Source organism: Ananas comosus, linkage group 13, assembly GCF_001540865.1.
Source record: "Ananas comosus cultivar F153 linkage group 13, ASM154086v1, whole genome shotgun sequence".
In the NCBI taxonomy this organism is placed as follows: domain Eukaryota; kingdom Viridiplantae; phylum Streptophyta; class Magnoliopsida; order Poales; family Bromeliaceae; genus Ananas; species Ananas comosus.
This window is the reverse complement of record NC_033633.1, coordinates 2,360,608-2,387,637: the sequence shown is the minus strand read 5'-3', so window position 1 is coordinate 2,387,637 and position 27,030 is coordinate 2,360,608. Positions and strand designations below refer to the sequence as shown.

The 27,030-nt window shown below is 34.7% G+C and overlaps 2 protein-coding genes across 3 annotated transcripts; one reads left to right on the top strand and one right to left on the bottom strand.

The window, feature by feature from the left end:
• On the bottom strand, positions 10,715 to 15,930 carry LOC109719772. Of its 2 annotated transcripts, none has more exons than XM_020246582.1 (8): positions 15,442 to 15,930; positions 14,228 to 14,372; positions 13,994 to 14,144; positions 13,774 to 13,899; positions 13,618 to 13,698; positions 12,610 to 12,805; positions 12,251 to 12,521; positions 10,715 to 11,266 (listed from the first exon to the last, which is right to left on the bottom strand). In XM_020246582.1, exons 1-8 carry the CDS (start codon positions 15,631 to 15,633, stop codon positions 11,058 to 11,060), a joined length of 1,371 nt encoding a protein of 456 aa, XP_020102171.1. In that variant the 5' UTR covers positions 15,634 to 15,930; the 3' UTR covers positions 10,715 to 11,057. The 2 variants fall into 2 exon arrangements, with proteins under 2 accessions (XP_020102171.1, XP_020102173.1); XM_020246584.1 differs by having other exon boundaries at positions 12,610 to 12,802; positions 15,442 to 15,926.
• Positions 23,795 to 24,621, top strand: LOC109719690. Its single transcript, XM_020246473.1, has 2 exons — positions 23,795 to 23,815; positions 23,861 to 24,621. The coding sequence occupies exons 1-2, from the start codon at positions 23,795 to 23,797 to the stop codon at positions 24,485 to 24,487; spliced, it is 648 nt and encodes a 215-aa protein (XP_020102062.1). The 3' UTR covers positions 24,488 to 24,621.

Here is a 27,030-nt window from a genome sequence, read left to right as displayed (position 1 = left end):
TTAACAGCTCGAGCTTTTGGAATTAATGGTTAGCACCAACAATCCGACAAGTGGTATCAGAGCTAGTGGTCACGGGTTTGATTTTCGGATGCTGCGAATGTGTGCAGCTGCTGGATGGGGGATTGTTGGCTTAAATGAGCCAGCATCCTGCCTTATGGCAGGAGGCCATGTTAGGTCGAGTCATGTTCAAAATGGTATGAGGTTGGATGGGTCGAGTCATGTTCGAAATAGCGTGAGGCTGAATGGGCCGAGTCATGTTCGAAGTGGCGTGAGGCTCATTGGGCCGAGTCACAATCGAGACCCGTGGGCGCTATATCTGTACGTTTTAAATGAATTGGTTGCATATTTCTAACAGTTCGAGCTTTTGGGATTAATGGTTAGCGCCAACAATCCGACAAATCATAGGTTAATACTTAACCTTGGTTAGTTTTTGATATTTTTACTCCTCTTATATTATATTGTAATGGCTTTTGGAGGGACGTATTTGTGATTGCAAATTTGAAAATATAAACAGCTCTCTAACGGTAACAAATTAGAGGGACAAATTTGAAAACATCATGACTTACTTTTGCAGGAATAATATATGAAAGTTAAACTTTGTAAGGATACATTTGCCATTCACTATGTTTGCAGGAATTTGTATGAAATTAATCTTAAAATTAATATGGTGGTTTATTAATTGTGACTATTACTTTTGTGTTAATTTTCTTTTCACAAATGAAAAAAATAATAGTGAGAAAGATGGCGGGACATGATATAGGTAAAATTGTTTGCATAACTGGAAATAACATAAATTTTGATGCCTTTCACTATGCAAATGAGGTAACAGAGAACTAAGAAATGAATGATCATTAATCAAATCAGGTTATTTAGAAATTTGAGAACTAATCGGTATTTATTACTTATTTCATAAAAGCTACTGGGGAATGAATTAATAATTAAATTAAAAAAGGTTTGGCCAATTTCTATTCTATAAAAAAAAAAAAACTGTGTTTTTATAAAAATTGAACATTTTTCTGAGTTTTGTAAATTAGATTTGGAGTTTTAGTAAATTGATTAAATTACTCTTATTTCTCTCTCCTTTTTTTCTTTACTTGCTTCTTGCCGCTTCTTCTTTTCTCCTCCCTTTTCCATTGTCCCCACGTCGATGCTATGATCCTCTCTTATTTCACCCACACTTCTGCTGCCGGTAGAGACTTAGAGTTCGAAAGTGAGGCCACGGCGGAGGACGAAAGAATAGACTGCGGCGAGGGTACTGTAAGATTTGAGGATGACTAAAAGGAAGAGCACGTCAGAGCGAATGCGGAGACACGGTCGGCAACTGTGGGCCATAAGGATGAAAGAAAAAAAAAATTTTCTCCATAAAAAATTATCATATGTCATAACTGCTATAAGAAAGGCTCAAAACAAAAAAATATATATAAATAAAGCAGGAACAAGTGACAAAGAATTTGGTGGTTGATATTCGAGGTTTCAAGTTCGAATTCTAATTGATTCACACTTCTTGCTAAATTTATTTTTAAATAAAATAAACGAAACGGGTAGCGTGCTATCTATTTTTTTTTTTTTTTTTTTTAAAAACTATTTGAAACAAGATTACTTGTTTAAGACTAAATTATAACGTTTGATACTAAATAACACCACAATCAGTCAGTCTCACTGGGATGGCGATTTCGCGTCCTCCGACTTCACTCCCAACGAGTGTGGCGTGATGTCGAGTCGTCGTAAGGACGGACCTTGCTGACTTCAGCAAGGTACAGCTCAGCATAATCAAACACGCCCTCGAGATAGAAATAGATTTTTTTTTTTTTTTCCCAGTGGTTGTATCAAAATGGGTAAAAAGTCTATGCAGTAGAAAGATGAAAAAAACTTCAAAATGTGTAAAAAGTCATTTTCCTGACTACCGTTTGGTTCGGAATTAAAAAAAAATTAGTTATTCTAGAAATATAATTAAGTTTAGAATTAAGATGGAATTAAAATATTTTTGTGTTAGATTGAGGGTTAGAGTTAGTCCGAAATAGTAAAAAATTATGTTTGATTGGAGTAGGTGAGATAAGAAGGATAGTGGTTAGTAAAATGATAAAAAGACGAAAATACCCTCACATTAATGTATTGAAATAAAATTTTTTTTTTGGTTTTTAAAATTCTATGCTCGCAAATAATTGTGAGGATTAAAATTAAATACATTTTAGCGTAATTTTGTACAAAAAAATATTTTTCACTACTCTTTTGTGATTTTGAAAATTTCTAAAATTTTCAAACAACTATATTAAAATTGTCTTAATTTCAAATTTCACTCACATTTGCATTTTCCGAACTATTTTAATATTTTACTTATAATTGCATTTTAACCCTCCAAAAACACTAATTTTCAACCTTTCAAATTTAGCCTCTAGTAGAGTTGAGTACCGTTAGACGTTTTCAAATTCGATTTGTGCCGATAACACTTTTACTTCCAATAAGCACATATAACCACCACAACGCGTACGCCCAACTTTTGCACTTCACTTATGGCAGTCATACGAGACGTTGCGAAATTTGATAAAAATTAGCATTACCATTTGGATATCATTAATAATACACAAATATTTAAGTACATCAAGTCAATCTGCACATCAACGAACTTTTACAAAGATAACAATACATTGAATCAAAAACAAATACATATACAACCAAAACAGTTTGAAAGAGTAAACTATATAACAGAGTTAGAAAACAATTATATCTACCAACATGATCTACCTACCAACATTTAACGCAGAAAATATCATCACAACTTCTAACATTAATACATGTTCCATAAAAGGCATAAATAAGCAAGTATTACAAAGCATATGCATCTCATACATTATCATCTTACAAATGTCAAATAACAATACAGCCACTGCACTTAGTTCTACCAAATAGCAATACAATTATAAAATTTAGATAAACTTATATTCTACTGCTCCACAATTGATTTGTAATATTAGCACGGAGATCCTCACCATTTTGGAAGTCATCAATTACTCCCACTAAATCGCATTCTCCACCTTCATTTTCAGCGTCCTGTTCATCTGGATCCTCAGAAAAAATTTCATCATTTGCTTGGTGACGACGAATAAAGTTATGTATTATACAACATGCCATAGCAATCAAGCATTGAACTTTATACGGAAACGATGTTGTTATATTGAGAATTTTGAAACGCTTCTTCAAATGCTAAATGTCCTCTCGACCACATTTCTTAATTGAGTATGCCGGTGGTTATACAAATCTCGTGGATTTCGATGAACGCGGGCTCTTGTGCTAGCGTCAAATTGACTAATATGGTAACGCTCTTCTCTATAGAGTGCAAGAAATTTTTCTGAATTTGCGTATCCAGAGTCTACTAAGTAATACTTGCCTGCAAATAATATAATTACCAAATGTCATAAGTAAACAGGAATTATCTAGAATAGTGTTCATATATATTTTAATTAAACAGAAAAATTATTAGCAACACTATCTTTGGGAACAACGAAACCACCTGATTTGCACGCCCATCGAAGTACTCTCATATCGGCAGCAGAGCCTTTCCACCCTGTGCATACAAATAAAAAATTTAGATCAAATGACACCGCAGCCATCATATTTTGTGAGGTAAACCCTTTCGACATCGAAATGGTGTTTGTTTACTCCTTCTGACCACTACTGGAATATGTGCTCCGTCGATCGCGCCAATAGCATTCTACAGTTACAAAAGAAAAGATGAAAAATATTAGTAGTAATAAAATTTATTTATACACTAATGTATTATATATATAAGCGTGCATGGTTACCTTGAAAGAATGAAAATTTGGATTATCCCGAATCCTTGGATGCACGGCAGCATTACTTAACAGCAATATTATATACTCATCTTTTAGCCTCACAATGCCGCGTGCAACATTGTTAAAATGCCTATTGATGGTTTCTCCGGAATATTGGAATGTTTCCGCCAAAATTCGGTTTGCCACGCCATGCCCTACGCCATATAAAAATATACCTAACTGCTCATCAGCAGTCATATTTCTTGTGCTACTTATCAACCCCCTCTTGACTAACGCATCACAGAGTGCAATAAATATAGTTGCACTCATACGAAAGTTATGGTAGCAGCGTTCATGATGACCAGACAATATATCTCACAATATTTGATGTCCGGTAAACGGTCGAGTCCGACACCTTTGTCTGGGTACTCTATTTGCAACTGGTTTAGATTCTAACTCAAGTTGCATCATAGCCTCGAAAGATTCATCATCGTCTAATATTGTCATAACGGTGGCTATGGTTGCTGAAGAAAAAATTATTTTATATAGTGCGTTCACCATTAATGTCGTTCAAAATCAAACTGTTGTAAATACTGAATAAATTAGCACGCAATAAATTAAAACAAAAATAACTACACACGAACATATAGCTATGCAAAGCTAATTTGAGTAGAGAAAACATAAATCAAAGCATCATATAATCATCATTCACCACCACAAGCTAGAAATTATGCAAAGCTAAGACTACAGAAAACATAAACCAAAGTAACATACAACATAATGAACTACCACAAGCAACATAGGTCGAGGAACGATAAAGAACAATTACCAATACGCCATTTGTCTAAAGCCCGAAAAATAATTGCCTATAGATAACATTTTGCTCCGTAAGCTGTCGCTCAACCCACGTTTTTGCATGGTCGTCCTTCAATGACATGAAAGCTACTCGATTCTTATCTTTCTTAAACGCATCGACGACAGCCAAGATGTGATCATCACTTAACCCCGTCATTCCATACACTCGTTGCATGCATTTGTTCTGTGATGGCTTATCAGCACGACTGCTCAGCTCTACCTGGCATAGTTGCCGCACCAAAACAAGCTTTTCCTTTCCCAGCTCAACCATGTCGGCCATCGCAGAAGCTCGGGCATCTACTTTCTCTTTTCGTTCCCCGGATGTAGATGTCGTTTGTGGTTGCTTATTGCTGCGCTCTGGGAATCGAGCTCTTTTACTACCAGAGCTATGACCAGAACTACTTGCACCAGTTGTGCGCATTACGGGAGGGCTTAGGGAGCGTGACGTATCTGCGCTATCATCGTTAACATTTCTGGCGCACCCAGATGTCCCTGCTTCGAATGGACACGCTGAGATATTACAAGCTGACATTCTAATGCCAGCAATAGTATCATCCTCACCAGGGGATGACCCAAAGGAGCTTTCAATTGTAGGGGGAGTGTCCACAGCAGTTGTAAATGCATATCTTCCTGACGCAGTAGTATTTTGGGTAAGAAAATCAATGTCATCATAGGCGGGAAATGGCTTATCCCTACACCTAGCGTACGCCGAATTCTCCTGAACAAATGATATTAACAATTTAATACTGTCATCTAATGTACATGCCTTAATAACAAAATAACGATACAAGTCATCAGGTGTGGGAATGTGCAAGTCATGATTCCATCCCCACCCGCTTTTGTTGGTAAGAGAATGATACAAATTGAAAAAAAAATTTGAACTTTAAATCTATTCTTCAATTGTTGCTTCGTTAGGTTCAAATTGTTTCGACTGTTGAAATCATTTACCATCCTCTTCCAAGCAATCGGAGTGAACGACCCGTTTACGCAATTACCAAATGCATGTTCATCTCTCATCAGCCCCAACAATCGTGCATCGAGCATGTTGCTCCAATTTTGACTCCTTGTTCTGGTATCATTACGAATACCACCACTAGCCTCATTAGGTGAGTCATCTGCCAACCCACCTTGCTTATGTTTGGACTTTGTAACTTTTTTGAAGGGACGTATCTGTAGTTAATAATTAACCAGTGCATGATGGATGCATACAAAGTACATAAATACACTATACGATATTACATGCTATTTAAATTGGCAGATAAAGTAAAGGCCCTATGAGGTAATGTATAAGCATTGCGGTCACAATAAACTGATGCAATTGTTATTCTCTAGTACTAAGTAGACTACATATAATAAAGGTTAGAATGATATGATAAAAACATGGATAGAGTAAATGTTTCATGCAATATTTGTGTCCAACGCAGAAAAATGCATAGTCCACGAAATATGGTCTTGATGGTTCATTCCCATAATTGGCTCAAGTGGATTCCAATTAACATGGGATTGCATCGATGTTTCCATCGATGCCATCCTTCTAATCTTAATTGGAATCCGTCATCATCGCCGAACCACAAGCTTCCAACCAATACTTAATATTCTCAAGTATGCTCAAATCAACATCATGTGCGTTATACCAACCATTGTGCAAATAGATGATATTATTTCAACAACATTGGATATATAGAAACGCTATATGGGAACGGTAAACATGGAGATCAAACCTGTCTAAGCTCAGAAATGGCCAGAACCAAGCACAGAGATAGTCAAGGCGCGACAGTGAGATCGATAGCACGCAACGGCGGGGAATTCGTACACTGTTGGCAAGATCAGAACCGAAGACCGAAGGGTAGCAGCACAACGCCTCCCTACGACCAAGATGTCGAGGAACGGGCCTTAACCGAGACCAACAAGAAATCCACAAATCCACGAAGAAACCAACAAATCGGCCGTGTAGATCGCGCAGATAAACCGTGAGAAGGTAGATCCGGACGTGTGGGTATGTCGGACGCGAGGAGGAAGAAGGGCTTTGGGTGGAGGTGAAGGGCTTCGGGCGGAGGTGAAGCCGTAGGTGAAGGGGTTCGGCCGACGGTGAAGGGCTTCGGGCAGAAGTAGACCGGGCAGATAAACCGTGAGAAGGTAAATCCGGACGTGTGGGTATGTCAAACGCGAGGAGGAAGAAGGGATTTGGGTGGATGTGAAGGGCTTCGGGCGGAGGTGAAGCCGGAGGTGGAGGGGTTCGGGCGGCGGTGAAGGGCTTCGGGCGGGTGTAGAAGGGCTTGGTCCGGACGTGACGGGCTTCGGGCGAAGGTGAAGCCGGAGGTGAAGGGCTTCGACCGGAGTGGAGAGGCTTCGGGAGAAGGCAGAGCCGGAGGTGAAAGGCTTCGGGGTGAGAACGAGGAGGAAGGGGAAGGATCTATAATACAAAGGGCTGGGAGAAAGAGAAAAGTGGTGTGCTTCGAGGGGCGTGCGGGGCAAAAGCAAGGATGGGGGGTGGGGTTTGCTAACCCCACCCCAAACTGGCAGTGTTTGAGGATAAAATGGGGGTTAAGGAGTTATTCCACCTCTTAACCCCCAACCAAACAATAGCCTAAGGTTTAATTCGACCAATGGCCGTTCGAGTAATTTGGTATACACTGGATCGACTAGTCTTTTAAGATACAATAAAGCAAACTCTAATTGCGTTTTGCACATACGAAGTTAGATCTTTGAGCACTCACTCTATTAAGTTGTTAAAAGATATTAAAAAAAAATAAACCAAATAAAAATTACACCTTCACCTAATAAAAATTACACCACCTGTTGTTAAATGAAGGTGAAAAATATTGATGGCAATTTCACAAACACTTTGGGGGCAATTTCACAACCCACTCTCTACAAGCATTTAATTGAGAATCAATCACAAGAGCAATAACAAAATAAACCAAATCACAAGAACACAAAAATTTACGTGGTTCGGCTATGCCTACATCCACGAAAGAACAATACAAAAGAAACTTCCACTATAAATTTGAAGATTAGAAGAGATATTCAAATGAAAAAAATATCACCTTAACTCCAAGATATAAAAGAGAGTTCTAACAATTTCTAGCTCTACCCAAATGGTGTAAATCACACCTCACAAGAAAGATCTCACCTCTTTCTTGATAGAACCAAGATCAAAACCAAGCCTAGGATTTTCTCTCTTTTCTCCTACTTCTTTTCTTACTCTCTACTTCTCTCTCTACTTTTCTCTCATATTCTAATATCCCACTTTAGTTCTCTAAGAGAAGAGGCTAACAATATGGGCCTTTGGATCAAAAAAATCATGATCCAAATACTTACAAATAGGAGACCCACATACATAATAAAAATATAGAGAGGAGATTTTGACTTCACCAAATTATATAGCCCAAATAGCAAAGCCCAAATAGCAAATAGGCCCAATATAATTAGCTCAATAATCTCCCACTTGAAGACAAAAATCATCAAAGACACTAGAGAAAAATTCACGACCATTGTCGGTTTGTAAGCACTTAATAAAATGGTCACTTTCCTTTTCAACACGGGTCTTGAATTTCTTAAAAATTTCAAAAACTTGATCTTTTGGAGCCAAAGGATAAATCCAACTCTTTCTAGAATAATCATCTAAGAAAGTAACAAAGTAGTATGCACCTCCAAGTGACCGCAAATATCGGAATAAACCAATTTCAATTGCTTGCCCTTTCTATGCATCTCATTTCTTTTAAAATTAACTCTATGTTGTTTTCCCATAATGCAATGTTCACAAAAATCAAGAAATGAATACTCAAAAAAAGGAATAAGTTTATATTCTTATAATACCTTCATACCATGCTCACTTAGATGACCAAGTCGATTATGCCAAACTTGCATATTTTCGCCTTTGCTTGCAGTAGCAACCATCAAATTTGAATCATCACCCTTTTGAGCAGTTCCATGAAGTATAAAGAGACTTCCATCTTTTTTCCCTTTCAAAATAGTCATACTATCCCTTGATATCTTCCAAAAGCCCTTCCCGAAAGTGATAACAAAACCGAAATCATCCAATTGTCCCGCCGATATTAAGTTCTTTGTGATCTCCGGAACATGACGCACATTTGTCAATGTATGCTTTTGACTATTTGTTTACTTTATGACAATGTCACCAATACTGACAATTTTACATGCCCGATCATTACCAAGATAAACAAATTCACCATCCACTTTTTTGTATGTAGAAAAATATGATCGATCCGGACATATATGAAAAGAAGCACCGGAACCCAAAACCCAAGTGTTTGCACAAGAAGAGACCGTGCAAGCAACACTCAATGTGACTCCACTTTCACCATCCGAAGCATTGTTAGCTTCATTCTTGACATCCTTGTCTTTACCTTTTTGCTTATTTTTTAAAGCATAACAATCCTTTCTCACATGACCCGTCTTCTTACAATACCAACAAGTAAGCTTTCTACCTTGTGATTTTGATATTTCTTTACTTTGAGATCTTCCCTTTGTGTTGGAATATTGGCCTCGCTTCGGTGACTTTCCTCTTTCATCAATAGTTATTGCTTGACTCAAATAACTAAACAATTGATTTGTGGCTTTGCGAGTTTCTCATTCAACAATGAAGGAACAATATCATTCAACTTGAATTTGTTCCCCATTGTGTTCACCACCATAGTAACAATAGTATCCCAACTTGAAGGTAAAGAACTCAAAAGTAGTAAACAAAGGACTTTTTCATCAAAATTAATTTTGAAAGACTTCAGTTGAACTCACTCACATGCTTACGAATAGTAGAACCTTCTTGCATCTTCAAGAGAAAGAGTCTCTTCATTGCATGCATTTTGTTCACACCAGAAGGTTGTTCAAACGATTGCTTCAAAGTCTCCCACAATTCGGATGCGGTCATGCATTGATAGATATCAAACAAGATTGATGATGAAATGCATGGCCTAATTGCCGCCAAACATTTTCGGTCAAGTATATCCTATTCATGATTATCCATACTAGTGGGTTTTGCACCTTTTTCCAATATTGATAAATCAAGCTCTTTTGCAACCAAATAATCCTCTATCATGATTTTTCATATAAGCCAATTGCTCTCATTCAACTTCTCAAATTTCATAGCTTTCTCCATTTGAAGGATGAGTGAATAAACACAAATGAATGCTCAAATAACCACCAATCAAACTCTGATACCAATTGTTGTTAAATGAGGGTGAAAAATATTGATGACAATTTCACAACCCACTCTCTACAAACATCCAATTGAGAATCAATCACAAGAGCAATAACAAAATAAACCAAATCACAATAACACAAAGATTTACATGGTTCGGCTATACCTACATCCACGGGAGAACAATGCAAAAGAAGCTTCCACTATAAATTTGGAGATTACAAGAGAGATTCAAATGGAAAAAATATCACCTTAACTCCAAGATATAAAAAAGAGCTCCAACAATCTTTAGCTCTACCCAAATGGTGTAAACCACACCTCACAAAGAAGATCTCACCTTCTTGATAGAACCAAGATCAAAACCAAACCTAGGGTTTTCTTTCTTTTCTCCCACTTCTTTTCTTACTCTCTACTTCTCTCTCTACTTTTCTCTCATATTCTAATATCCTACTTTAGCTCTCTAAGAGAAGAGGCTAACAATATGAGCCTTTGGATCAAAAAAACCATGATCCAAAGACTTACAAATAGAGGACCCACATACATAATAAAAATATAGAGAGGAGATTTTGACTTCACTAAATTACATAGCCCAAATAGCAAAGCCCAAATAGCAAATAGGCCCAATGTAATTAGCTCAACACCACCTAATAAAAATATCCACCTGACTTATAAATGCATGATCTTCTCGATCAATTATCCAATTGGCATTTGTATAACTTTCTAATATCATTGGCTGTCCAATATAAAAAATTTCATGGTTTATTGTCTTTTTAAAATATTTCAAAATTCTGTAAATAACATTTACATTACTCGGATTGTTAGTCATTCACAATGAGTTCTATCCATTCACTAAAGATCAAAGAACCAAATAGAGTTTAAAAATTTCCTTACACACAGGTCAAAAAAAAATTCTCACCACACAACAAGATAGAAAAATGAACAGGTTTCAAAGCCAAATGCCAGGTGGACAAGAGAGTTAGGGCAAACTGATGGAAGAATGAGCATCTAAAATAAATGTTAAAACCAAATAAGAGTTGTGCATACAGTCCCGAAACTACAATGAATGGCAAAAAAAAAAAAAAAAAGAGGCTGATAAAACTACAGGAAATACAAGTTAAAACACTGCAGAGGTTGCCGAGAAGTTAACAAACCTCACAAGGTAAATAATGAAGCGGTCAGGAGAAAATGGCTGAAGAACTAAAAGTACATCATGCTAATGATACAAAGATTACCGTCATACCGATATATCGCTTCTGCAGAGGAAATCTCTACTAGTTGGACCAGACATGAACAAGACCGTGACGATTACCTGTGTAGATCTCATTGCGATCTTCGTCGTAATAAAGGGCGGTTATGTCATCCAAAGCTTCTGAAACTGTGTTTTTAAACCTAGAAGAACATGTTTGCTTGTCTAAGCTGCTCGCCTGGATTTTTCCCAGGCATTTCCCGGTTAAGATGTTGCTGATGTTTATAGATCCAGCTGCATCAGAAATGAACTAAGTCGGTATTTGAAATTTAGGTTCAATGAAATGTAATGTTATGGATACTAAGAACATCAATAGACCAATATGTTAGTGTTTACCGCAACAGTGTATAAGCTACAAAAATCAACATCCCAAGGTTCAATAAAACCTGTGAGAAATCAAATGAATGCCGTGTAAACAAAAACAGCAATTATTTTGCAAGGGAGGATATCGTCACTGCTCCCCCATACTTCCCAACTGACATAGGTAAAGAATTACTAAAAGGGTAGTTTTCGTACGGTGTACTCAGAATAGATATTTCACAATAGATCTTTCGACTCCGAAAGTTAATTGGCTACAGCGGGGTCAATCCTCACAAGATAATCTTCAGTGCTTGCGAGTCATAGTTTATATGCGGCATCCTTATTCCTGATAATACCTGACACAGACACTTTGCTAGATTGTACGAGTGGTAATATGACTACTAAGGAAAATCTCCACAAGACAATCTCACATAATGTAAATACTACATATACGACTTGATCCTCAGCGATGAAAGCATGCAACGTCTGTTTGCCAGGATATTGAGTGAGACAAGGCACTTACATAAATTAACAGTTTGAATTTAAAGGATATCTAAAGAAGAGAGAAATTTACCATAAAAAGAACATAAATGAAGCCTAGCCACTTTAATATAGCAAGAAAAAAAAAAAAGCATGACCTATATGCCATTTTTCCCCAAATTGAAGTAACTACTGTTAAGTACTTAATTATAATTACACAATATAATTGTAGTGCAATGTATAGATGCTATATAAAAACAATTTGAACTAGACAAATGCAAAACGATATAAGGAACGTATCGAAAGTACTTTGGTCAAACATATCATCTTTCTGTTTTTAAATTGGAAAACAAAAAAGCAAGTAGTAATGAAGAATTTACAAAAATGATAAGGACTTCTTGTCAACTAACAAGTGATCGGTGGAAACATGAACATTACCAGTGCCTTCGGCAGATGAATCATCAGTATCAGCTTTGCAATATGAAATTATAATATCCTGATCACTTGTAATATAGATGTTATTCGTATTGCAATCGGGGTGCCACAAGAGGTGATCCTCAAATGATGTGACTAATTCACCTCGAAAGTTCCAAACTGCCACTGAATGATTCCGAAACGTCAAAAACAATTGTAGCTCATATAGAAAGATAAATGCCGATGGAGTTATAAAATCTGTTCTGCTTACTTCCGTTATTTGAGAATTCCGGACCTAAATACCGACAAATAGACATTTCAGAAACAGGAGAATCACCAAGTTTTGAACTGCTTTGATAAAGAAATAGAGAAGAAACTGTTACATCAAGAATTTGAAGATTCTCATTCTCTTGTTTAACCAGAAGCTTTTCGTTGAACTGCTCAATGAAGTCCACTTTCTTATTTCGATGAAGAAGATGGTTGAATGATTTGAGAACTGTCCCATCCTCAATGGATAGAATTTTAAGAGGAACATGACTGGTGGTTCGTGCAAATATCAATAGCATTATACCTGGACTGCTACAAAACAACAGAACATATAAATCTATAGACAACTCACAATACAATGCCCTTCAATAATATTCATACAAAGCACTAATTGATAAAAGTCATATTCGCCATGACTTAGTTACATAGTTAAGTCAAACTGTTCCTTTATCTCAATTCTCAACAAAGAAAATTCAATTACTCATACTTGCTTCAATTAGCGCGCAAGATTCAAAACAAAGTCTGAAAGCAGTTGTAAGAAATGGTTCTCATGGGGCACTAACAAGTATGAATAAAACTGGATCACTTGGCCACCTTCATTTATCTCAACAGTTGCGTACTTCACAAAATCATTATAAAATTAGGATATGCATTTCCCGAGGCAACACAACAAACTTAGATGAATTTGGATGTGTTTTTTAAACCAGTCTGGCTTCAAAGCTTCATAAAATTCAAGATGAAACTGCACTACTCAAAGCATACCATCTAGATTTCTTAAATGCAAGCATTGTTTTTTTGAATGTCCAATAAGCTTCATTAAAGGGAAGCATCATTTTAAAAGCAGAAACCTACTGTCTGTAAATTAATAAGATAAACCAGTTGGATTAGAAAGATTTAAACTCATGACCTGTAGGACCAACAAAATCGCTCTCCCATTATGCAACTTGTGGTAAAAATAAAGTGCCAATGAAGCTTACATACGATAACAAAAGTTGAGCAACATAGTAAACTAGTTTATTATTATGTTCTTTCTGCATAGTAAGCTTGCATAATTTCCTGAAAAGAATTCATGCTGACAGAACTTTTGGCCATAAATGATAAGAGAGAGAGGGAAAGAGTCTTACCAGATCTTAATTTCTTGGATATTCTTATCCGGTATAGAATACAACAGCGTATAGTTTTTCAAGTCGAAGACCTTGTATATGCTGCTTTCAAAATAAGAAAAATATCAGTAATCATCTAAAACAATGTCCTGTCCTCTACATAATGAGCATTCGTACCTATCATCTGCAGAATAAGTAAGAACCTTCCCATTTACATCATCGAACTCTACAAAACCAGGCCACTTTAATGTTTCCGACTCAAAAAGAGGAAAACCAGCATCTGGCTTGCCCCTTCTGATATACCTATATGCAAGATTTTTAAGTTTGATTATTAAACAACGGAAAACATAATCACAATATAGTATCACATGTATGAGACATAAGGTTTTTTACGTACTCTATTCGAGTAGACCTGCATCTTAAGGAGCTGAAGCTTTCAGAAGCATAGACTGATACAGTGATGAGTGACTCGTTATTCTTGTTATAGAACAAACTGCGAATGACTTCGTCAGGACTTCCATTGAGAAAACAAATTCTCTGGTTTGTTTCTGTTTATAAATAGAAAAGGTAAATCATTCATGTAAATTTGAAGAAAATTATAACACTATAAGGTAATGTGTGTAACTCAAACCTCTGCTAAAGGCAGCACAAATCCCTGATTGCGCTAAAGCAAAAACAACATCCCTAGCAGCAACTATCTCAATAATTTTGGACCTTTTTCTCAAATAAGGGAGCTGCAAAAACTGTCCCTTTGGATCATGAGTATCGAATTCTTCCTGGAGCAAAGGGCATAAGAAAAATCATACAAATTAAGCATCTGTCAGTAACCCAAGTACAATTGCAGCAAGGAAGCAGATGAATTCGCAATGATAGTAACAACATGCATGCAGTTGGTAATTGATAATAGACAAATTAACAGTCTAGAATTCGGCCTACATTCTTTTTCAAAAATTATTTTCTGTAAGCAACATGAAATAGCAGGCATACAACATACAGATAGAAAGGGCATCCCCTCTGTTGGGCATTTATATGCTTAATTGCTTCCAACTATTTCTTCAAATAAATCTTTTGCTCAAATAAAGATCCAAACCCGATTGCAGCACTTCTAGTTCAACACAGCAGAGCTATTTAGTTCTCCAACAGCATGGACATATGACATATCAAAATGTCCAGTATTTAGTTCACGCCTGTATTATATCCTCTATAAACTCCTTAATGCCATGAGAATTACTCATATTTTACCGAGCAAGAAGCCATTTAGCAAGCAAAACATAACAAATTAGGAAAATGAAATTTATTATCCCCTATCGACCTGTTGTTTCAGTTAGTGCCTGACGGTTTCAACACAAGAATGCTTTCAAATTTGATAACAGAGAGCTACATAATTTTACCAGATAAGCAGTTCTAATGTCATCAAATATGATTCTCTCCTCGTTCAATTAAAAGAAAAGACTGAGCCGTGCATGACATATTGACATAGTTTCAACAAACTTATCGAAATCCTACAATAGACTATGCCATAAAACACGCACAACATAAGAACTTTATGAAATTGCGGTTATTCTAGATTATCAAGATGCTATCTTTATTCGATTCTATGTTACTTTATCCCCCACTCTCTACCCTCTGTAGACAATTTACATCTGCAAGATTCTTAATTCCCTGGTTTCCATCTTTTATCAATCCGAAGATCCACACCGCCTTACCACAAGCGTTCAACTAACAGAAGTTATCATTAAACACTATAACAAACATTAAATCCTCATCTCAGCACATCCACCATAATCCAAATAAAAGATTCTCATACAACAAGATGGCCAATTCGGGGTTCAAAACGCAACCAACCTGCAACCGGAAGTTGCGAAACCTCTCCTGGGCGCTGCTCGTGCTAAACGCCCGATCTCTCGCGGAGCTGATCTCCCGCCTCTGGAGCTTCCTCACGGTGTTCACGAGCCCGTCCACCCGTGGCCGCTTCCTCGCGACGATCCTCCGCCCGCTACACGGCCGCGGGCTTATCGGGATCCGCCTCCCCTCCATCCGACGAGAAGAAACCTCCACAGAGCCACCCCCAAAACGAAACAAACCCTAACCTAACCCCCACCCGAAGAGATCTCGAGCTCCAATCCCCCAAAGAGGGGGAAAGGAGCAAGCGGAGAGAAGCCCTAAACACCCTAGAGAGAGATCACGAGCTCCAATTCCCCCAACGGAAACCTCAGGAGCTAAGAAACCCTAGAAAACCCTAAATGAGAGCGTTTAGGAGCCGAGTAGGGCGGGTGTGGGAGAGAGAGAGAAGCTCCTATTCATAAACCTCGTCGTTTGTGATTTGGGAAGAGACGATGATGAAAGAGAGAGAGAGGGGCCGTGGCGGGCGTGAAATTTGGAACAAAAGTGGATTTGAATTTCGATGTGGCGTCCGATTACAAAAAGAGTCGTTGTATTTTGAATCCACGCCAAAAGGAAAGAGGGACCGAGACAGTGTCAAGTGTGTCCGTGTCGGATTGGCGGCGGTAAATGCCCTTGCTTCAACGGGTAATTACGAATTTGACACCACTCCACGGGTAATTGGACTCCATAAGCCCTGGCCCATTAGACCACGTTTCAAGTGGATTGGGTCGGGCGAGCCGATTCGGATTTAGCCCGGTCCGCGCCGAGTCCGGTCACCTAGTCACCTTTCCTGTATCATTTATCTTATATTTTCAACTGGGGCAATTACTTATATATTTCTGAAAAGTTCCTGAATTTTATATTTACTTTTTTCAGAAGATTAATATTAAAAATATTTTTTTAAGATTCAAAAATTTTTGAATATATCCCTAGAATTAAATTTTGTTAGTAAACTGTTAGGTAAACTAATATTAAAAATATATTTTTAATTTTTCAAAGTCTTTCAAATATACACCTAGAGTTAAATTCTATTAGTGAGCTGATAGAAAGGATGATTATCTCTGTAAAATTACCATTTTACCCTTTCATATATATATCCTTCGACAGTCAGTAACTTTTTTTATTTGCCCTTAACTTAACTTATGAGTAAAAGAAGTAAATTGAATTTTTGCCTTTTCAAATATACTCTTCTATTGTTATCAATTTTTCTTATTTGCCCTTAAATTAGGGACAAAATAGGTGCTTTTATTATTTTTTTAATTATGGTGGAAATTTAACTCGGATTTATCTCAAGATAGTTTAACAGAAACTAACAACAGGGATATTTTTTAATAAGAGAGAAATATATGAGGGGTATATTTGAAACAAAAAAAAAAAGTAAGAATAAATGAAATATTTCAAAATTTTTGAAGGGTATATAGGCGATTATCCCTTTCAATTAAATCAACCGTTCTCTTTTTTATTAAAAAAAAAATTTTTCTTCCTAACAAAAGATTTGCAACTGTTAAAGAGCTTCAGATTGATGTAAAGCATATTTCGGGCATAAATAAAGTATTTTAAGGGCGTAAATTTTGATCTCGCGATAAATCAAAAACATATTGAGTCTTTAACTAAAGATAATTCCAGATCACTTTGAGTAAAAATAGCTTTTGAAAATAAGCTCATGGCTTTGTTGGTGTTCTTCTTGGCTTAAACGTGATTAATGAACGTACTAATATTTTAGCTCTTTATAAATTTGAAGTGCAGTTGAATTATAGTTAGATGTTTGGTTGTTCAATTGTTTTTAACTTCGAGTTTCACAAATTTGATTGTGTATGCTACTTCCGACGCTCAAAACTTTCGCTAACCAAACAGACTCTAAGGCATGTTTGTTTGAATGGAAATGAGGTGAAAGTGGAAGGGAGGAAAGTCGTTTTCGTCCTAAACGATCATTTCCGTTATTTGACTCGTCGTAAAAAAGTTACGGTCGAAACTCGAGTTAATCTCAAACGGCATAATTAAATTAAATTTTAATTATAAAAAATATAATTATATTATTTTTATTTATTAAAATATTTATTATCTATATATAAATTATAGCTTTATATTATATACTTCCTACCAAACAAACAACAGAACTGATGGAACTTCACTTTCATAACTACAAAACAAACAGTAGGGAAGAAGTAGTTTTCATCGAACTCCAGTTCAATCCAAAGTCCACTTCAATCCAAAGTCTAGTTTCGCTGAAACAAGCATGCCCTAAATGAAAGAAACTGGTAGAACCTCTACGCAAATCTCAATTTTGTCGTCTCATTGTATCCGGCCAAAACGGGCCACGAATTAAATCTTCACCTCCCGCTCTTTTTAAGGCCCGTTTGGCTTAGCGTCTATTTCTAATTTTTAAGTACAATTATCTATAAAAGAGCATTTGAAAGTTAGAAACTTTTTAAACGTTCTGCTATGGTTGAAAGCAAAAATACTAAAATAACCCGATAAAAAACATTCTAGTTACCCTGCAACGGAAAAGAATTAATATATCCAAAGTAAATTTTACTATTGCCGGAACAAAGCAAAGAGGTTTAAATTATAATTAGATGCAATGTATTTACTGTGGCATATATCAAAAATTATTCTGAATATATCAATTTTTCCAACAAAAATATTTGCTTGAATTTATTTTAAATCTTTTTCAATACAGTTCACAGGGTTACACTCTATAGAAAGGCAAAATAGGTCCTCAGCTTCGTATAGACTTTAGCATATAAATAATTTTAAAATCCCTCAAGTACAATAAAAATGCTTGGCCGCACATCAACCGCCTTAAAGAGGCAAAAATCTTCTTTATAATAATTATTTTATATAAAAATAATAATATTCAATTAAAATATTTCACATTACATAAAATATTAAAAAAAATATTTTTTTGCATTTAGTCCCTTTAAAAAAAAATTTACAAATGTCCCCAATAAATTTATATTTATATAAATAACCTTCTTCTTACAAAGCGAGCGCTTAGATAGCATTTTTAAGTTGAACACGGTAAAAATGCTATATAAAAAAAAAAAGAAGAAGGGTTATATAAAAATGCTCTATTCCCTTTTATATTTTTTTCATCCGTAAGTTAAAAAAAAAAAAAGAAGAAGGGCTAGAGTATGGATACGAATACGGTAAATACAGTAATTCATTTACTGTGTTCAACTTAAAAATACAAACGTGATGCTCGTGTGGCAAGAAGAGGTCATATGTACAAATATAAATTTATTAGGATTATTTATAAAAAAAAATTAAGGGGAACTAAATGCAAAAAAAAAAAAAAACTTATAAAAAATACCTCTATTTTAATATAAAATTATATATTTTCCGAAAAAGTCCAAACGAGATAATAACTCAAATAAATGAACTTAAGCAGGTGGCGAGTCGGTGTCACGGATCCATCGAACCGGTCCGGTTCATGGGCCTCGGTGGCGTACGTTTCCGAGCTTTTTAAGTAGCGTGAAAATGGCCATGGCCATGGCCACACGAAAAGGACAAAAAAAACCCTCCAAATTTGAGAAATTAGGAATTAAAACATTTAAAGTTTTTTTTGCTCATTTCTCACTTTAAGCCATTAATAAAATCGTGTTTGATGGGAAGTTAAAATCAAGCTGAGTGCTTCATTAACTTGTAAACTACGAAAGTAGAAATGATGTTCCTTTTTTTTTTGAATTATTCAAATGTGTATTGAGAACTTATAAGAGAACACATAAAATATTGATTATTGATGATTAATTCCAATTTGTGACATTGATTTCTTTTTTTTTTCCCACTTCATGGTACTTTAAGAAAGGTGATGGATAGGAAGTTAAAATCAGTTTAGTTTCTTGTAGCGAGTTATAGAACTTATTTAGCTCATGAGAAACATCAAACCGAAAAAAAAAAGAAAAGAAAAGAAAAGAAAAAAGACTAGAGCTTCTTTTACGATTGCGAGTAAAATTACTTCCGTGTCGCGAGACAATGTAATGGGAAAATATATTTTATTTGTTTTTATAAGTAATAATACATTGCGTGGATCTTACAAAGGATATGATATCTTCAATTTTAACTCAGTTTTGACTACCAAATGAACCCTAAAAGTGGATCAAATGACTTATAGCAACACTTTTAGCTTTTTAGAGTCGAGACAATTTTTTTAGTCGTATATTCGGATCGATGAGCTTCGCTAAATTTTCGAATTCAAGTTAAGATATGCATTTGGTTGTTAGGCCTCAAATTCACAAATAGGACACGTTTGATTCAAAATAGAAATGGAAAGAAATCGAAAATGGAATTGGAACTCTCTAATTTGTTTGTTTTACAAGAGGAATCGAAATCGGAATCATAATCAAATTAAAATCCAGAAAAATTAAATTGTATTTATAACCTAACTTTACTATCCAAATTCATAATTAAAATTTAGAATCCAAATTTTAACTCCCAAATTTAATGTAAAATTTGAATGTATAATTCAAATTTAAATTCAAAATTAAAATTAAAATTTAGAACTAAATTTGAATTTCAAACATATATTAGAATTTAAATTTAAAATTAAAAATTTAAAATTAAATTTTGAATCCGTGACTCAAATTCAAACTTGAAAATAGATTAATATTTAAATTTAAATAATTGTTAGTGAAAAAAATATATGATTCTTTTTGTCAATTTCTTAAACCAAATACTAACAATTAGGAATGGATCATTCCGATTTTTATTCCAAACTTGAAATCTTAATCCAAAAATGCCCTTAATGTGACGTTTCCCTTTTAAAGAATTTTTCAGTGGCAATATATTTTTATAACATAATATAAATTTAATTCTATAGTTGAATCAAATAACCAAAGTTCAAGTAAGTTTTATATATATTTAACTTTTGTTTTATTCAAAAAGCATATAAACAATATTTGATTGATAAAGAGTTGAGTTGGATAATTATAACGATATGATATGTTCAATGTCTAAGTTATTTTTAAGAAATAAAATAAATTACTTCGTAGATAAAATACTATTTTCTTACAATTAAAATTTGCAAGCACTTCAGAAAGAAACTAAAAGCTCTATTTTGATACAAAAGTATTTTATTTAGAATTTTTTTTTTATTCACTCCAAATTTTTGTGATATTTACCACATGAATACGAAGACATTTAAAAAAAAATTAAAATCAAACTTCTAACTTTCAATTTCAAACCTTTATAATGAATATTTTTGAATAACTTGCTTCGGCATGCAAATAGGGCATAAAGATACATACACTTTCTAAATAGTAATCAAAAAGAAAAATTATCATTTAGCACAAGTTAACTAAAAAGGTATTGCGTGAACTTTAGTCCATTTTGATTAAACTATCTAATTTTTCAAAATTTTGATTTTATTATTCAATCTTTTAATTTATTTGATTTAAATAATTTGATAACTATGCGGATACAAAATTTAAGCTAATTGCATATTTTAATAAAATTATAGTTACATAATATTACACATAATTAAATATATAAAGAAAAACGGTGTATTTGAATTTAAAAGTTAAAGAGTTACTAACCGGTGGAAATCAAATAAATTAAAAGATTAGATGGTAAAATTAAAATTTTAAAAAGTTAAATGATCAGATCAAAATACATAATAATTAAGATTAATTTTCTATATTTTTATCCACAAGTTATTATCCGTACTTTAATTGGACATCTAAAGTCCAAACACGCCCATAGCAGTTAATATCATGTACAAAATTGGGTTTAAAATTAAAGTCAGTGTCTATATTTAATGGGATACAGGTTCAGATCTATTTTAATGATAGTTGACTGGTTGACTTATGCACAATAAATGGCCATGCTTAAGGGAATTGCAAGTTAGATCCTCAAATTATTATGATACTTTAGTTTTCAAACTTTAATTTATAATAATTTTTATCTCAAATTTTAAGCTTATGATAATTAAGTGCTATAATCTAATTTAGTTGACTAAATATTAATATATTTCTAATATAAAATTTGAGGGCTAAAGTGTCACCAGTTTTATAGTTTGAAAACTCGACGTACAATTTACCATTGATTACTTTTCCAACAAAAGTAGAAGAAATTATTAAGTAGATCTGGTCCATGGCATTAGTCTTAAACTGCGTTAGTTGAAAATACAACACTCACCCTCATATTAAGAGTTCTTCGACAAAACTGTAAGCAACTATGGCCGGTTTAAATAATTTGGATGTTTGATCATCGAAAAAAGAATTACTAGTGTAACAAGGTACTTATTCTGAAGAATATTCTAATCAAACTCATATTTTCACAATCTTAACTATGAATTCCCAACACAAACACTGTTTAAGAGAGCTTATTGACAAGCCTAACATGTGTGGTTTGTCACCCCTTTCCCTCTGGTCCCTACTTTCTTTGTTGTCCTTTACAAAGTCTAATAACTAAGTACCAATTCTCTATTTCTCTTATTCAAGTTGGTTTCACCGAAGGCTAAGTTTAGGTTAAGATAAATGTTCGATAAATGAGAGTTTAGAGAGATTTTTTTTGGCTGTTTATTTCTACAACTGTAGAATTAAAGTTCTCTTACTTTTGATGTTTGTTTAGTAAAAAGTGGATGACGTAAAATTTGAAATTCTCTTTTTTTTATTGACCGTCTCTAGAGCAAGTGGCAAAGGGCTTGGTGGTTGGTACCTGAGACCCAAGTTCGAATCCTTATTGATTCACATTTCTAACTAAGTTTATTTCTAAATAAAATAAACGAAGATGGTAGAGTGCTACCTATCTCTCAAAAAAGAAATTCTCTCTTTTTTTGTAGTAGTAATTGACTTTAATCACGAATGGGTTGAAATCAATTACGGTATTTTAGTGAGTTTAAGTTTCGACCGAAAGTAAAATTGTGGTAAAAAAAATAACAGAAATAGACATTTACGGTCGAAAATCAGTTCACTTCTCTCCACTTTTGATAAAACAAACACACCCTTGTCTGAAAGTTGCTACCATCCATGATTCCCGGGTTCACTTACTTGAATCTTGAAATAAAAGGGACGGTGATTACTTTTATCTTTCCCTAAAGAATAGATATAGCCAAAGTATTCAGAGCAAAATAATGCAAATCATCAGCAATACAATATATTTATTCTACTAATATCCAAACTTACTATAACAATATCAATTCGCTCTCAACAATACTCATAATTGATCCAACCCTAGAGCAAGTGGCAAAGGGCTTGGTGGTTGGTACTCGAAACCCAAGTTCGAATCCTAGTTGATTTACATTTCTAGCTAAGTTTATTTCTGAATGAAATAAACGAAGCGGATAACGTGCTACCTATCTCTCAAAAAAAAAAAATATACTCATAATTATAAATAATAATAATAATAATAATAATTAGAATAATGCTACTAGCACACTTATAAATATGATATAAATCTCACATCCTATATATTCATCCAAAAAGTCCACATTCTTTCACTGTCTTATCAAATTTTTAAAAAGTTTTCAATTCTTAAATAAGTGGTATAAGATTTATATACTACTTTTAGTAAGATATACAAATGACAATTTTTCTTTTTCTTTTAATTATTATTATTACTATTATAAACAGTACATGAATGTACAGTTTACACCTATAGGGCTTTTGTGGCTCTCTTGTGGCTCTTATTATGGACTTATTAAGCTACCCACTTATCTTACTATCATTTTTTTTTCACTAAAATCCAAAAAGAGAATTCACTCCTGGTATGTTTGGGCGCAAAATATGTATACTCATATAAAGGTGAGTTGTAAAATGTACACTTTCATAAAAAATATACATGCAGTATTTTTTTTATTATAAAATAATAATAATGTCTGTACACTTATGTTTCAGGTATAAATTTTATATTCTAGCCTTCTTGTAGCCAGAATTATAGTCCGACAATAGACTTTGGTGCTCATAAGTTTTTTACTATTAAATTTATTTCTTTAATCAATTTTACTAGTAAAATTATACTATTTCACCAACCACTCACTCAACTCTACATAACAATTTTTTTTTGCCCCTATAAATTCTTATCCAAAAATCAAAAATCTATAAGCATTAATAACTCCTAGCTTTTAAAAGAGCTCAATTCCTGAGATTAACTCAAAGTTGTAAATGTGTAAGGCTTCCTTTGGGATTGTGGGAGATTGTGTTACGTGCGGTGAGAAAGTACAAAAAATATTCTGTTTGTTTTTGTACGTAATATTACGTTCTATATTGTGATGAGCCGGTCATGATATATTTTATGGTCCCACTGTAGAAACATATTTCTGTATATTTTTTTTCTAACTGTATTTTATCTAATAACGTAATTTTAAAAGTCTACTATGTACGCCCCAGATAGGAGGGTATTAGAGACAGCATTTTCCACTTAAAAAACCCCAATTTTCAAGTTTGTTGGCAGTTCCAGGATCATTAACTCCCCCTCCCATCTCCCCAACCCCTCATATCACCGCTTATCCCCCACTCTCCTCCTCTGCGTCGCCGTCGGCGTCGCGGCCCTCGGCGTGCTCGCGCTCGTCCTCGCGCTCACCCTCTTCCGCGTCCGCGACCCCGTCACGGAGATCGTCTCCACCCGCGTCTCCGGCGTCGCCCCGCGCGTCTCCCTCCCCGCGGCGTCGATCCAGCTCAACGTCACGCTCGACCTCCTCGTCCGCGTCTACAACCCCAACCGCGCCGCCTTCGCGCACGGCGTCGGCCGCTCCGCGCTCTCCTACCACGGCGCCGCCGTCGGCGACGCCGCCGTCGAGCCGGGCCGGATCCCCAGCCACGGCACCGGCCTGGTCCGGCTCACCCTCACCGTCGAGGCCGACCGGTTCGCCGCCCAGCTCGGGAACCTTATCGGGGACGTCTTGGCCGGCCAGGTCCCCCTCGACTCCGAGACCGTCATTCCCGGCCGCGTCACCATCCTCGGATTCATCAAACGCCATGCTGTCGCCCGATCCGAGTGCCACGTCGACGTCGGAATCCCCGACCTCGCTGTGCGGAGCCAAAATTGCACCAACAAGACCCAGCTCTAATTGACCGCCTCACCCCCACATGTACCTATTTTTCACTCTACCCCCTCCTCACCTTAATATCTAAATTAATTGCACCGTTTGTCCCAACCTTTACCTTCCTTTCATTTTCGTCCTCAATTTTTTTTTTTTCTGAATAATTAGATGGGAAAACTTCAAACACCACGCATATAGTTTCACACTTTTTTACTTAGTATCCTATGGTTTAAAATGTGCTTTTAGTATCTATAATTTTCTTTTTCTCCTTTTATTATCTCCTCCGTTAATTTTTTTTTCATTATATCAGTGAAAAGTTTATTCGATAAATTTAGGTGGGATATCTAAAATTTTTGTGTATAATTTAACGAAATATTAATGGAGGAGCTGACGAAAAGAGAAAATGAAATTATAAGGTACTAAATTGATGCACTTTAAATCATAGGGTATTAAAGTAAGAAAGTGTGAAACTATAGAAATGATATTTGAAGTTTACCCTTATTTATTTTAAATCTAATTTTGGAAAAAAAAAATTGAGGACCAAAGTAAAATTTCAAGTAAAAGATTGGGAAGATTTAATAGTGCAATTAATTGTTTAATTTTACAAATAAATCCCCATTATTTATGAATAATTATTTTTTAATTAAATATCTACTATCGACAACTAGCGACTGTACCAAATTGCCGTATGGGGCATCCATGGACCATGGTAGAAACTTAATTAAAATAAATTATAATAAATATTTGGGGATTTAATTGTAAAATTGTAAAGTGTTGGATCAAAGTGAAAAATTCGGTAAAAGTTGGGAACGTAATGGTGCAATTAATCCTTGGTACGTTATTACTGCATGACGGGAGATACTCATATTATACTTGTATGTAGAGAGAGACCACTACAGTTTTTTTTTTTTTTTTTACTTTCTTTTTTTTTCAGGTGTTTTTATTTGTAATTTAGTGATATTGATGATAGATACATGCTTTGTTTTATTGTTTACACTGAATAAGATGATTTTAATTTATTACTTAGTTTTGCTTACCTACGTGTGTAATATAATATAGGTAATTGGAGGGATCAATATGCAATATCACATATTCCTTATATATATACTATATATATAGTATAATATATATATATATATTAATATATATATACTAGTATTATATATATATATTCTTGTGGTTTTTTTGTTCGTACGTAGACGTTGCCGACTAAAAAATCGATCTAACAGAATTTAAATTTAAATTTTTTTATTCTGATATTATGTTAATAAAATATAAAATAATAACATTTTTTTCACAAACTTGTGCGGTTAAGAATTATCTTTTAATATTATACATACTTTATTTTTATCTAAGAAAAAATTTAAAGTGGTATTTTAATATTACAACTGCCACTATTACATTATTAAATCTTTAAAAAAAGGAGCATTTGTAAATGTGAAAATGCTTTTCACTTTACAAGCATAATTTTGGTTATTTTGTCAAATAAAAAAAAAAGAGGTTGTTTTAAATACTCTTGTACACATAAATATAGAGTGAAATAAGAATCCTCAACTTAATATTGTTGAGATTTAATAATATATTGTTAATATTTCGGATCAGACAAAATCCTTGCTAGAATATCATATTATGGAAGCAAAGAGAACTCAACAATTCTCTCCAAAGCACAAAACACAAAAAAAGAAACATAATTAAGATTCTCCACATCTTTTTATAGAAGATAATGTAAACAATTAGCAATAAAAGGAGAAAGGAACAATCACTAGCCAAAATTAAGTGGACATCTCTAGAAATAATAAATAATAACATGATCTTTTCGTGGGCCCCGTCTTGGCTTATGTGTTGGCTTGTGATTTGAAAAGTTGCAGGCAACTTAAACTTTAGATGTGTGATTTGGAACTATTATAGTGACATATTCCAGAAGCAATTTTAATTATTAGGAATCGAATTAAAGAAGGTGACAATAACTTTTGTTATTTGCATATATATAGAAGATACATTAAAGTTGGTAAATTGTGAACCACACATGGTTCGGAAGAAGAACATGGGTGGTGGACGATTAGACTTAAGTTGTTCATTACAAAAAAATCAAGCCAAAAATGGTGTTTCGCATCTAAACTCTGATTAAGACGATCTCTGCGCATCTAGCTCGATTCATCTTGTTCATCTTTTTATGAAATAAACTTAATTAGCTGGAAATATGAAGTAATTAGACTTCGAACTTGGACCTTGAATATCAATCATTAAGTTTTTTACCACTTGCGCTAGGGATGATCTGTAACCATATAAATGATACTTAATCCAACAACCTATATGCGAGTGAGTTCTACATAGAAACATCCTTAAAATGGTGCTTTTTGCTGAATGAAGCATTAATGAAGTGGTTGGAAGACAAAAGTCGCTGGGGGTAAGGCGAATGTAGACTAACCGGATCTGTTTCCTGCTTCCAATTTCCACCCATTTCTTTGGCTTTGTTAGGCAGCTTAGACTTAGGTTTTTTAGTACGAGAAAGTGACTCGGGAACTCGGAGGGGATGTGAAAACGGAACAAATACGATCCGATAAACAATT